The sequence below is a fragment of the Pecten maximus genome, chromosome 14 (genome assembly GCF_902652985.1).
Source record: "Pecten maximus chromosome 14, xPecMax1.1, whole genome shotgun sequence".
NCBI lineage: Eukaryota > Metazoa > Mollusca > Bivalvia > Pectinida > Pectinidae > Pecten > Pecten maximus.
This window is the reverse complement of record NC_047028.1, coordinates 22,047,168-22,061,738: the sequence shown is the minus strand read 5'-3', so window position 1 is coordinate 22,061,738 and position 14,571 is coordinate 22,047,168. Positions and strand designations below refer to the sequence as shown.

Sequence of the window (14,571 nt, the reverse complement as noted above, 5' to 3'; positions counted from 1 at the left end):
TTTAAATGTCAAAATTCAAAATGGTCCCTGGTGACCATCTTTAGTATCCATTACATGTGGTAAAAAAAATTGTTTATGGGGCAACTAGACTGACTGACAACAGGACATGTAGACAGATTCCAGATGGAAATTTGTCAAAAATCCCTAATCTGATGATGATGCTAAAACATATCCCAGTGCTTTGCAAAAGATGCAAAAAGTCCATTACATGTACCATTAAAATATGTACATTGTGAACTTTATCAGACGTATTGCCCTTAAAAATGTTTCACTAAGAATATTAAATAAAGCCATTCTTTGAATACAATATGTTTGCCATACATCAAACTCCCATTTCTAATACATATACATACATTTGACAGCAATATTTTCTGCCTGTTTTCAATACATAATTTATATACATATAATGCCATACATGTATAAATACCAAAAAATTATATAACTGGCATAATTATTCTTTTGCAAGATTATAACGGTCACATGAAAATAAACCTTAATTGACAATCCAGTTAAGACAATGATCAGATAAGTTAAAAACAAAATGAAAATTAACCAATTCATTAATCTGACAATAAATTTTCGAAAAATCGAGCTTCACAATAATTATGACATCAAAGAAAATCAAGTACTATGTACAATGAATTATAAAGAGTTTTTATTCAGTATTGCTGAATTTCCCAAGTTAAGATCATATCAGTATCTGCCAAGGAAAATTGCATAATTTGCTGTAAAAAAAAATCATAAAACAAATACACAAAAATTCTATCAAAATATACAATGCATAATTAATTTATTCTACAAAACTACATAAGTATAAATGGGGCGTATGTATCGTGCACAACCGGTATGTAACCATACATGGAGATGTATCCATTACTCCTAAAAGAAATGACCAAAAAAGTGTCAAAAATAAGCTTAAACAAAGCTTTTACCAACACTAAGACTGTCTGTGATTACCTCGTTAATTAGCATTAACCATTACATTAATTAGCATTAACCTATATGTACATAGTTTGAGTAAGATCCTTTAAGTACTTCCATCAACTAATATATTTGATTAAAGGATAATAGTATTAAAAACTAAATATCCATCATTCCATTGTTAAATATACAGAAAGACAATGGCAGAGGCAATAAGTCCATGTCTGGTAATTAGCCCACATGTATACTGGTATAATGCAAGTCAGTAGAAATGGCAACGATCTGTATTCATCTAGCAATACTGGTAAGCTCATATGTCAATTTAAAGTCAAAGTAACTGTACAGTGAAACCTGAATTTACTGACACTATCAATGGGACCGAGTCAGTTGTGACAGTGTGTCGGTAAGTCAGTGTCAGATATGACAGTGTGTCGGTTAAGTCAGTGTCAGATATGACAGTGTGTCGGTAAGTCAGTGTCAGATATGACAGTGTGTCGGTAAAGTCAGTGTCAGATATGACAGTGTGTCGGTTAAGTCAGTGTCAGATATGACAGTGTGTCGGTTAAGTCAGTGTCAGATATGACAGTGTGTCGGTTAAGTCAGTGTCAGATATGACAGTGTGTCGGTTAAGTCAGTGTCAGATATGACAGTGTGTCGGTTAAGTCAGCTTCAGATATGACAGTGTGTCAGTGTCAGATATGACAGTGTGTCGGTTAAGTCAGTGTCAGATATGACAGTGTGTCGGTAAAGCCGGTGTCAGTAAAGTCAGTGTCATAAGTACTAATGGTACAACTGATGTTGCCATTCTTGTGGATTTGGTCAGATGTTACAGGATGTCGTTCAAGTCAGTGGTCGGTAATTTAGTCAGGTTTCTCTATTGGTCCCTGGGCTTATCACAGGATAAAAATGATACATGTTATCATTTTCACAACCTATTATAAAATGTAAATTTCATTTTAATTGCATCTCAACAGCAGAAAAGTACAGTAGCGTAAATATATAAAATTGATCAAATAATGGTATCATCAAATCTGCCACACCAACACTGGGACTTTTATACGGGGAGATCTAGAGAAATGGAGCCAGTGCCCAAGGACAGATACTGTGATGTGGAGGGCACTTACCTAACCGGTATCAGAAGCAATGCTGATGAAGAGGATACGCAATGTACTAATGACAGGTAATAGGATATTTGTTTGTTTTTGTTAAACACCTATTAACAGCCAGTGTCATTTAAGGTCATGCATGGTTTTGGAGATGGAGGAAGGCCAGAGTACCCGGAGAAAAAACCACCGGCCTATGATCAGTATGATCAGTACCTGGCAACTGCCCCACGTAGGTTTCGAACTTGCAACTCAGAGGTGGAGGGCTAATGATAAAGTGTTGGGACACCTTAACCACTTGGCCACCGTGGCCCCTATAGGACTTAAAACAAAGAGATCTAAAATTACAAAATGGCTGAGGTCCTCAGAATAGAAAGGGTTTTGATACAGATTCCTTCATAAAAAGCTTATTAATAATAAATATGTGTAACAATACAACAATGTATATATAATGAGCTTATAGTAAGATATTTTGATTGTACAAATAGCATAAAATCTTAATATACAGTATAATATCTAGTACACAACACAAGGCCCCCCAACAATTATAGTGTGTATAAATATTGTCAGCAAAGTAAATTTATATTGATCAATGCCCTGGTATATAAGATATCTATCATTCTGATATATAACAATCCAAGCTATACTGCTTCAGTTTTTCCCCCAAAAAATATCCCTCATAACATAAACTACTGTATTAATTTAAAAGATATATAGAATTTCAGCTGAGCTTGTCAACTTTCAGACTATGGACAAAAGTAAAGAATTTTGTAAGATGGGACTAAAGCTATTTCAGTGAGGTATGAGAGTTTTGTTTATAGTCCTTCTAATATAAATGTATTCTACCTAAATAAGCAAATGTGGCCCTATAAGAGAGATGTTGGGTGCACTTATTTAAAACTCATGAAAGTGTAGCTTACCTCAATGAGTGGTCAATATATAATGTTAGCCTTTTGCCAAAAACTCCAGGAAACAGAAATGCAATGTTATTCTAAATCTAAAACAAAAAACTTAGCCTTCATTTAAAATATCCTGTAAGCTGTAAATGGCCCTATATTAGTGCAAACCTTTGATATTTGAAATATGTAATGCACTTATTATTATAATAAGTAGAATATCGTACCAGAAATACTCCTTTAGCTATATTTCTTATGCCACAGATTTGTATAGTCAGTCTGTATGACTGGTTGTGTTTCGCTGTAACAGAAGTTGTTTACAGTAACCGTAGCACTACTTCCTGAAGTCAGGATAGCCTCACTGTCAGAAATTGTTTACAGTGGCAATATTTCCTAAGCTCAGGGTGCCGTGGTTGTATACAGTCGGCCTATATGATGGGTTGTGTGTCACCGTGGTTGTATACAGTCAGTCTTTATGATGGGTTGTGTTTCGTCGTGGTTGTATACAGTCAGCCTATATGATGGGTTGTGTTTCGCCGTGGTTGTATACAGTCAGCCTATATGACAGGTTGTGTTTCGCCGTGGTTGTATACCGTCAGCCTATATGATGGGTTGTGTTTCGCCGTGGTTGTATACAGTCGGCCTATATGATGGGTTGTGTTTCGACGTGGTTGTATACAGTCAGCCTATATGATGTGTTGTGTTTCGCCGTGGTTGTATACAGTCGGCCTATATGATGGGTTGTGTTTCGCCGTGGTTGTATACAGTCGGCCTATATGATGGGTTGTGTTTCGCCGTGGTTGTATACAGTCAGTCTATATGATGGGTTGTGTTTCGTCGTGGTTGTATACAGCCTATATGATGGGTTGTGTTTCGCCGTGGTTGTATACAGTCGGCCTATATGATGGGTTGTGTTTCGTCGTGGTTGTATACAGTCAGCCTATATGATGGGTTGTGTTTCGCCGTGGTTGTATACAGTCAGCCTTTATGATTGGTTGTGTTTCGTCGTGGTTGTATACAGTCAGCCTATATGATGGGTTGTGTTTCGCCGTGGTTGTATACAGTCAGTCTATATGATGGGTTGTGTTTCGCCGTGGTTGTATACAGTTGGCCTATATGATGGGTTGTGTTTCGTCGTGGTTGTATACAGTCGGCCTATATGATGGGTTGTGTTTCGCCGTGGTTGTATACAGTCGGCCTATATGATGGGTTGTGTTTCGCCGTGGTTGTATACAGTCAGCCTATATGATGTGTTGTGTTTCGTCGTGGTTGTATACAGTCGGCCTATATGATGGGTTGTGTTTCGCCGTGGTTGTATACAGTCAGCCTATATGATGGGTTGTGTTTCGTCGTGGTTGTATACAGCCTATATGATGGGTTGTGTTTCGGTTGGGTTGTATACAGTCAGCCTATATGATGGGTTGTGTTTCGGTTGGGTTGTATACAGTCAGCCTATATGATGGGTTGTGTTTCGTCGTGGTTGTATACAGTCGGCCTATATGATGGGTTGTGTTTCGGTTGGGTTGTATACAGTCAGCCTATATGATGGGTTGTGTTTCGTCGTGGTTGTATACAGTCGGCCTATATGATGGGTTGTGTTTCGCCGTGGTTGTATACAGTCAGCCTATATGATGGGTTGTGTTTCGTCGTGGTTGTATACAGTCGGCCTATATGATGGGTTGTGTTTCGGTTGGGTTGTATACAGTCAGCCTATATGATGGGTTGTGTTTCGCCGTGGTTGTATACAGTCGGCCTATATGATGGGTTGTGTTTCGCTGTGGTTGTATACAGTCAGCCTATATGATGGGTTGTGTTTCGCCGTGGTTGTATACAGTCGGCCTATATGATGGGTTGTGTTTCGCTGTGGTTGTATACAGTCAGTCTATATGATGGGTTGTGTTTCGCCGTGGTTGTATACAGTCGGCCTATATGATGGGTTGTGTTTCGCCGTGGTTGTATACAGTCGGCCTATATGATGGGTTGTGTTTCGCCGTGGTTGTATACAGTCGGCCTATATGATGGGTTGTGTTTCGTCGTGGTTGTATACAGTCAGCCTATATGATGGGTTGTGTTTCGCCGTGGTTGTATACAGTCAGCCTATATGATGGGTTGTGTTTCGTCGTGGTTGTATACAGTCAGCCTATATGATGGTTTGTGTTTCGCTGTGGTTGTATACAGTCAGGCCTATATGATGGGGTGTGTTTCGGTTGGGTTGTATACAGTCAGCCTATATGATGGGTTGTGTTTCGCTGTAACAGGAGCTGGTTACAGTAACAATATTTTCGTAGGTCAGGGTAGCGGCGTTGTACACAGGCAGGCTGGTTACCATACAAATCCAAACGACTTATCATCTCCGGATTTACCTTGATCCTTCCATCAGTTACATTCATTAGAATGGTAGATTCGTACATCCCGTTGTTTGGCAGGGTGACTAAGGTAATTTGGTAATGTACAATATCTACGGTGGCTTCTTGACTAAAGTTGGCTACTCTGTTGTCAGTGTCCCTCGACCTCAGGTAGGTCAGCACCTGTCGATAAACAGCAACAATTATCAGGCGGCTATGTCATAATATCAAAAAATATCATATGGTATTAACTTTCCCTTTAACACAGATATCACAAAACAAGAGGCCCATGGGCCTTAATTGTTACCATCACCAGATTCAACAATGCATTCTCAATCCTAAACTACTGTAACCAAAGTCAGGAAAACAGCAACAATGTTCATCTCTTGTAGAAAATGAACTGCAAGAAAATTTGTCCCTTCCTTTCAGCCAATAAGGAGACCCCATAGACTTAAAAAAATCCTTAACTGTGAAATAACCCCTGAGATAATAAAGCCAATGCCATGCATTTATCTCTGTATTTCATGGCATGCACATCTACACATGGTCCTCTATATTTGTGAGAAGTTTCATCGAAATCGGCCCTTCGGCTTAGGAGGAGTTGTTCGGACAAAACTTAAAGTTATGGTTCTTATCAGAAAACCTGTTTATAGTGACCAGTTGCCATAGCAACCATAATTTTGAGAAAAATAAAGTGGCATGCACATTTACACATGGTCCTCTATATTTGTGTGAAGTTTCATCGAAATCGGCCCTTCAGTTTAGGAGGAGTTGTTCGGACAAAACTTAAAGCTATGGTTCTTATCAGAAAACCTGTTTATAGTGACCAGTTGCTATAGCAACCATAATTTTGAGAAAAATAAAGCGGCATGCACATTTACACATGGTCCTCTATATTTGTGGGAAGTTTCATCGAAATCGGCCCTTCGGTTTAGGAGGAGTTGTTCAGACAAAACTTAAAGTTATGGTTCTTATCAGAAAACCTGTTTATAGTGACCAGTTGCCATAGCAACCAAAATTTTGAAAAAAAAGAAAGTGGCATGCACATCTACACATGGTCCTCTACATTTGTGTGACGTTTCATTGAAATTGGCCATTTAGTTTAGGAGGAGTTGTCCGGACAAACTGAAAGTTATGGTTCTAATCAGAAAACCTGTTTATAGTGACCAGTTGCCATAGCAACCATAATTTTGAGAAAAATAAAGTGGCATGCACATCTACACATGATCATTAATATTTGTGTGAAGTTTCATCGGAATTGGCCCATCGGTTTAGGAGGAGTTGTCCGGACAAAATGCGTCTACAGACGGACGGACGGACGCACAGACGGACGGACGCACGGACAGACAACCTGATTCCAGTATACCCCCCTAACTTCGTTGCGGGGGTATGATTATACCATCGGAGGTTCTGATTTGGTAAAGACACAGGGTACATTAAATATGACACATATGTGAATGAATGTGGAAGAAACCGACAATAATGTTCATTCATTACATAACCTAAATTTTTACAGCACCCCAGGGTAAAACAGGGGACCCCAGGGTAAAACAGGGGACCCAAGGGTAAAACAGGGGACCCCAGGGTAAAACAGGGGACCCCAGGGTAAAACACAGGGCCCTAGGATAAAACAAGGCACCCCAGGGTAAAACAAGGCACCCTTGGGTAAAACAAGACACCCTTGGGTAAAACAAGACACCCCAGGGAAAAACAAGGGACCCCAGGGTAAAACAAGGGACCCCAGGGAAAAACCAGGCACCCCAGGGTAAAACCAGGGACCACAGGCTAAAAAGGAGACCCTAGGGTAAAACAAGGGACCCCAGGGTAAAACAAGGACCCAAGGGTAAAACAGGGGACCTCAGGGTAAAACAGGGGACCCCAGGGTAAATCAAGGGACCCCAGGTTAAATCAAGGGACCCCAGGTTAAATCAAGGGACCCCAGGTGAAACAAGGGACCCCAGAGAAAAACAAGGGACCCTAGGGTAAAACAAGGCACCCCAGGGTAAAACAAGGCACCCAGGGTAAAACAAGGCACCCCAGGGTAAAACAAGGCACCCCAGGGAAAACAAGGGACCCCAGGGTAAGAACGAGGGACCCCAGGGTAAGACGAGGGACCACAGGGTAAAAACAAGGGACCCCAGGGAAAGACAAGGGACCCCAGGGTAAAACAAGGCACCCCAGGGTAAAACAGGGGACCCAGGGTAAAACAAGGCACCCCAGGGTAAAACAAGGCACCCCAGGGTGAAACAAGGCACCTCAGGGACATGGCTTGAATAACTATTCAATACAACAAGAGGCCCAAAGGGCCTTAACGGTCACCTGAGATTTGAAATATTTCGGCCAACTAAATTGACCCTTTTTGGCCCCACCCATCAGTCCTAATGGGGTCAGTCTATGAAGAGTATTTGATTCTAACATATATAGTAGATAAGAAGATTTTTGAAATTTCAGTCAATTTGACCCTTTTTGGCCCCGCCCACCAGCCCCTGGGGGTCAACTAGGGCCAACATGTACATACCATCAAAGTGTCATCCCATGCTGATAATTTGATACAAGTTAGAATGAATTCCAATACAAATCCAACAAATAATAGTCAAAAATGTGATTTCCCTATATAAACTATAGTAAAGTTTACCCCCTCCCCAGGGGCAAACGCGAGACCCCAGTGTCATGAAATTCACAATTTTGGTAAAGCACCATAAGACCCCTTCCTCTATGCAGAGTATTTGATTCTAACATATCTGAGAGTATAGAGAAAGATTTTTGAAATTTCAGTCAATTTGACCCTTTTTGGCCCCGCCCACCAGCCCCTGGGGGTCAACCAGGGCCAACATGTACATAACATCAAACTGTAATCCCATGCTGATAATTTGAACCAAGTTAGAATGAATTCCAATAGAAATCCAACAAATAATAGTCAAAAATGTGATTTCCCTATATAAACTATAGTAAAGTTTACCCCCTACCCAGGGGCAAACGTGAGACCCCAGGGTCATGAAATTCACAATTTTGGTATAGCACTTTAAGACCCTTCCATCTATGAAGAGTATTTGATTCTACCTTATCTGAGAGTAGAGAAGAAGATTTTTGAAATTTCAGTCAATTTGACCCTTTTTGGCCCCGCCCACCAGCCCCTGGGGGTCAACCAGGACCAACATGTACATACCATCAAACTGTCATCCCATGCTGATAATTTGATACAAGTTAGAATGAGTTCCAATACAAATCCAACAAATAATAGTCAAAAATGTGATTTCCCTATATAAACTATAGTAAAGTTTACCCCCTCCCCAGGGGCAAACGTGAGACCCCAGGGTCATGAAATTCACAATTTTGATAAAGCACCTTAAGACCCTTCCATCTATGAAGAGTATTTGATTCTACCATATCTGAGAGTAGAGAAGAAGATTTTTGAAGTTTTAGTCAATTTGACCCTTTTTGGCCCCACCCCTCAGGCCCCTGGGGGCTGGGGACCATATAATTCACAATTTTGGTTGACCTTCAGCCATAGAAACTTTCTGCCAAATTTCATTGAATTTTGTTAAGTGGTTTTGGAGAAGAAGTCGAAAATGTAAAAAGTTTACGGACACACGACGGACGACGGTCTCAGGTGACCTAACAAGGGCCCAATGGGCCCAAATCGCTCACCTGCAATGCAGTGATCATTTCATATATGGATCCTGCAGTTATTTGAAAGCATGCTACAGGACCAATATAATAATGTCTCTCTGCACTTTGGCTTTTCACTAAAAGTCATTTAAAGATTTAAGCATACTTGATCGACGTGACCTTGAATGCGAGTCAGGGTCATTCATTTGAACAAACTTGGTAGCCCTTTACCCCAGCATGCTACAGACCCAATATTAATTCCATGGGACTCTTGGTTATTGAGAAGAAGTCATTTCAAGATTTTAGCCTTTTTGACTCCTGTGACCTTGAATGAAGGTCAAGGTCATTCATTTCAACAAACTTGGTAGCCCTTTACCCAAGCATGCTACAGACCTAATATCAACTCCCTGGGACTCTTGGTTATTGAGAAGAAGTCGTTTAAAGATTTTAGCCTTTTTGACTCCTGTGACCTTGAATGAAGATCAAGGTCATTCATTTGAACAAACTTGCGAGCCCTTCACCCCAGCATGCTACAGGCCAAATATTAGGTCTCTGGGACTGTTGGTAATTGAGAAGAAGTTGTTAAAATTTTTAGCCTTTTTGACCGCTGTGACCTTGAATGAAGGTCAAGGTCATTCAATTGAACAAACTTGGTAACCCTTTACCGCAGCATGCTACAGACCCAATATCAACTCCCTGGGACTCTTGGTTATTGAGAAGAAGTCGTTTTAAAATGTTAGCCTTTTTGACTCCAGTGACCTTGAATGAAGGTCAAGGTCATTCATTTGAACAAACTTGGTAGCCCTTTACCCCAGCATGCTACAGGCCAAATATTAGGTCTCTGGGACTGTTGGTTATTGAGAAGAAGTCGTTTAAAGATTTTAGCCTTTTTGACTCCTGTGACCTTGAATGAAGGTCAAGGTCATTTATTTGAACAAATTTGGTAGCCCTTTACCGCAGCATGCTACAAACCCAATATCAACTCCCTGGGACTCTTGGTTATTGAGAAGAAGTCGTTTAAAGATTTTAGCCTGTTTGGTCCCTGTGACATTGAATGAAGGGCAAGGTCATTCATTTGAACAAACTAGGTAGCCCTTCACCACAGCATGCTACAGACCCAATATCAACTCCCTGGGACTGTTGGTTATTGAGAAGAAGTCGTTTAAAGATTTTAGCCTTTTTGACTCCTGTGACCTTGAATAAAGATCAAGGTCATTCATTTGAACAAACTTGGTAGCCCTTTACCCCAGCATGCTACAGACCCAATATCAACTCCCTGGGCCTCTTGGTTATTGAGAAGAAGTCGTTTAAAGATTTCAGCCTTTTTGACTCCTGTGACCTTGAATGAAGATCAAGGTCATTCATTTGAACAAACTTGGGAGCCCTTCACCCCAGCATGCTACAGGCCAAATATTAGGTCTCTGGGACTCTTGGTTATTGAGAAGAAGTTGTTTAAAGATTTTAGCCTTTTTGACTCCTGTGACCTTGAATGAAGGTCAAGGTCATTTATTTCAACAAACTTGGTAGCCCTTTACCCCAGCATGCTACAGACCTAATATCAACTCCCTGGGCCTCTTGGTTATTGAGAAGAAGTCATTTAAAGATTTTAGCCTTTTTGACTCCTGTGACCTTGAATGAAGGTCAAGGTCATTCATTTGAACAAACTTGGGAGCCCTTCACCCTAGCATGCTGCAGGCCAAATATTAGGTCTCTGGATCTGTTGGTTATTGAGAAGAAGTCGTTTAAAGATTTTAGCCTTTTTGACTCCTGTGACCTTGAATGAAGGTCAAGGTCATTCATTTGAACAAACTTGGTAGCCCTTCACCCCAGCATGCTACAGACCCAATATCAACTCCCTGGGCCTCTTGGTTATTGAGAAGAAGTCGTTTAAAGATTTTAGCCTTTTTGACTCCTGTGACCTTGAATGAAGGTCAAGGTCATTCATTTGAACAAACTTGGTAGCCCTTCACCCCAGCATGCTACAGACCCAATATCAAGTCCCTGGGTCTTTTGGCTCTTTAGAAGAAGTCGTTTAATTTTTTTTTAGCATATTTGACCCCTGTGACCTTGAATGAAAGTCAAGGTCATTCATTTGAACAAACTTGGTAGCCCTTCACCCCAGCATGCTACAGACCTAATATCAACTCCCTGGGACTCTTGGTTATTGAGAAGAAGTCGTTTAAAGATTTTAGCCTTTTTGACCCCTGTGACCTTGAATGAAGGTCAACGTTATTCATTTGAACAAACTTGGTAGCCCTTCACCCCAGCATGCTACAGGCCCAATATTAGGTCTCTGGGCCTTTTGGTTATTGAGAAGAAGTTGCTTGAATGGAAAAGTTGACGCCGGCCGGACGGCCGGACGGCCGGACGGCCGGACGGACGACGGACGGACGACGGACGCCGCGCCACGGCATAAGCTCACTTGCCCTTCGGGCAGGTGAGCTAAAAATGGGAATGAGAAAATGCTACTAACTTCTAAAAGTCAACCTTACCTTTTCATTTGGAATCATAAGGTAGGCCAGTATGATTTCCTTCACTTTTAATATGGCACATTCTGACCTGACCGGCTCGGTCAACTGGTTTATGTAAGAAAGGATTTCATTGGCTGCTTTTTGTACATGGTCACTTTTGACATCCCTGTTCTCTTGCAGCAGACAAGTACACCAGTGAACGTCAATTCGGGCCATGGAGCATGTCCTGTTGGCTGGAATCTGCTGCAACAAACTAATACCTCTACTGTACGGAGAAGTGGATTTACCGACCCGGGACAAATCCAACACGTCCCTTAATGTTTCATGAATATCAAATGGAGTTGTGAGCTTTTTAGAGTTCCTGCGTAGATTCTGCGTCAACTTTGGATGGAATGTTTGATATTTAGGAGGCAATCTAATGGCAAACATTGGCAGTCTTTCCTCCAATTTCCCTGTATTGTGTGCCGGACACGACTATAGCGAGCACCATGATCTGCCATTAGCAGGAGCAATGTGTTATCGAGATAACCAGATTTTTCAAAATATTTCAAAAACTTCAACAAATCGTTGTCAACATATTCACCTGGATTATTATCCCAATGGGTTAATTCAGACATGAAAGCAAACGCAAACTTAGACACATTGTTGTACTTGACAAAGAAGTCTTTCACATAGTCCAGAGTGTAGGTGTGATGGGGCTTGGCTCCTGTACAATATCGAACACTATTCTCACGAAGCTGCGACCCCCAGATGGCCTGCCAAAATGGACGCATGTAATGATCTGTTGGCTGGTTTTCAAATCCACTTAATCGTAAATTAAAGGCACTTATGCTTGGCTCATCCTCTGCAAACAATGTTACATAACCTTGGTCCCGGAAATCATTCCAGATCATCGGGTACTTGTCTACACTGACAGCATCATCATGATTCATCCTTACTTCTGGTAGCTCCACTTCTGTCTTACCTATAGGCATTGATATATATATATATTTATAAGATTTGTGATAAAAAGTCATCAAATAAACTTTGAATATAGTGAAAATTGCTTTTATCAATGATTCTTTGCATGCTTTTACCAAGTTTGAAATGAAAATATACAATATTTCATTTTAAAGATTTTCTCTAAAGTCCAACTTATAGATTCTGAAGAAATTGTGAAATGGAATCAGGATGTAATTACCTGTCAGTATAGATATCAGGTTATAATTACCTGTCAGTATAGGTATCGGGTTATAATTACTGTCAGTATAGGTATCAGGTTATAATTACCTGTCAGTATAGATATCAGGTTATAATTACCTGTCAGTATAGATATCAGGTTATAATTACCAGTCAGTATAGGTATTGGGTTAACTGTCAGTATAGATATCAGGTTATAATTACCTGTCAGTATAGATATTGAGTTATAATTACCTGTCAGTATAGATATCGGGTTATAATTACCTGTCAGTATTGGTATCGGGTTATAATTACCTGTCAGTATAGATATCGGGTTATAATTACCTGTCAGTATTGGTATCAAGGCAGCTGTAGTAGCATCTCCCACAATGTTATAAGCGTCCAGAATGACCATGTCTAGGTGATCCCTGAGGTAGCGGTAGGTGTTTGGCAGCTTTCGTTGGTAGGACAGGTGAGACATTGAATCCAAACCAAGGATAAGGACATTCATACGAGTTGAATGTTTGTTCCATTTGCTGTTCTGAATTCTCTGAAAGACATTTGGTTTTGGATGTACCTGTACTAAAAACTGATCAAAATCTGCCACCTCCTGTTCGTCTAGATCTACATGATAGTCATTCCAGGAATGCCAGTTTTCATAGGAAAAGTTCCCATCAAATTCATGTTCATAGTTACTACCAAACAAAGCATCCTTACCATGCTCATTTAAAGATTCATCCATATCATGAAAATGTTCATGGTTCATTTCGTCGAATTCTACAGGCCTAAAATCATTTTCTGTTTTCTCATCTGCCAAACCTGACAGGTTCTTTTCTTCTGATTTCTTTTTCTCATCTGAATCCGTTTCCTTTTCTTCATCTTCTGGATGATGATAAAAACATTTCACTGACATAAAATCATGTTCTACCAGTAGACTAAATGGCGGCTTTTCCTTGACAATTGTTTTTGTGTATGTATAATAATCATCTGTGACTCTTTCAATACCTCGATATAAACATTTCCGAATAGTTCTTGTTCCATCTTCCGAAAAATTCGCTTTTGACTCTCTAAATTCATGATGGGTATACCCATCCAATGGGTGTAAAACAGTGTCATTCATACGAAGAATTCCTTTCTCAAAATAAAACAAATTTTTCCCTATACAAACTAATGGATCCATGGGATGAAAAGCACTCTGTATAGAATCCTGAAAAAGTGACAGTCTTGGATGGCGACATATCTGTTCTGTCCGACTTGCAGATTTCCTCATTAATTTGTTGGGCATGTGTTGAAGCATCCGAAAGTAGTTGGGTCTAGATGTCCAATTCATAGGCGAGTTTTTTGTCAGTATACTGAAACCATAGAACAGGTTGGAGAAGACAACCAACACAAGAACACATAGTGACAGCAGGATGGTTTTGCCAAACCGAGATCTCAGAAGTGGAGAGACACGCCAGGTTTTCATGGTAGGATTTCAACATTATCTTCCCTTCAATACTGTTGATCGTCACACCGCTTATCCATCACATCTGAAAAAAATAAATAAAATAAACTTTTGAGTTCAGGTAAAATAACTTCATTTATATAAATTGAAAAACAAGTACTATTTCCACACTACGTATATAACAAATACCATAGAACAAGTTATATCAACTTACTTATTAATCACTCTAAGTGAAAGGAAGGTGTATTAATTATATCCACTTTGAAACATGAACACCTAAAAGACCTGAAGGATTTATGACCTTTCTTCATACATAAAATGTATATTTCATGCATATTTTTTAGTTGTCATTTTGTATTGACCTTTGACATCCTGACCTGAAGGCAATGAATCACTGATGTAGCATTCAGGACTTTTTCTGGGGGAGTTTTGGGGCTTTTAATGGGCCCCATTCCCAATTCTTACGGAGAAATTGCACATTTTTGAGCGATAAACATGCACCTTTAAAGCCATTAAGATTCATTCATAACTTGACGATCAGGACCTCTGACAAGACAATATGAGCTCCACATATAACTGTAACAGGAGAGGAGAAAATGTAGCGGCCAGACCAGGATTCGAACC

General features: G+C 40.1%; 1 protein-coding gene across 1 annotated transcript; it reads right to left on the bottom strand.

Moving 5' to 3' along the window:
* Positions 1-3,618: 3,618 nt before the first annotated feature.
* Positions 3,619-14,027, bottom strand: LOC117342633. Its single transcript, XM_033904831.1, is given in 4 exon segments — positions 3,619-5,448; positions 11,367-11,800; positions 11,803-12,309; positions 12,849-14,027. Coding segments are annotated over 4 exon segments (2,367 nt in total). The 5' UTR covers positions 13,969-14,027; the 3' UTR covers positions 3,619-5,142.
* Between the last annotated feature and the right edge of the window lie 544 nt (positions 14,028-14,571).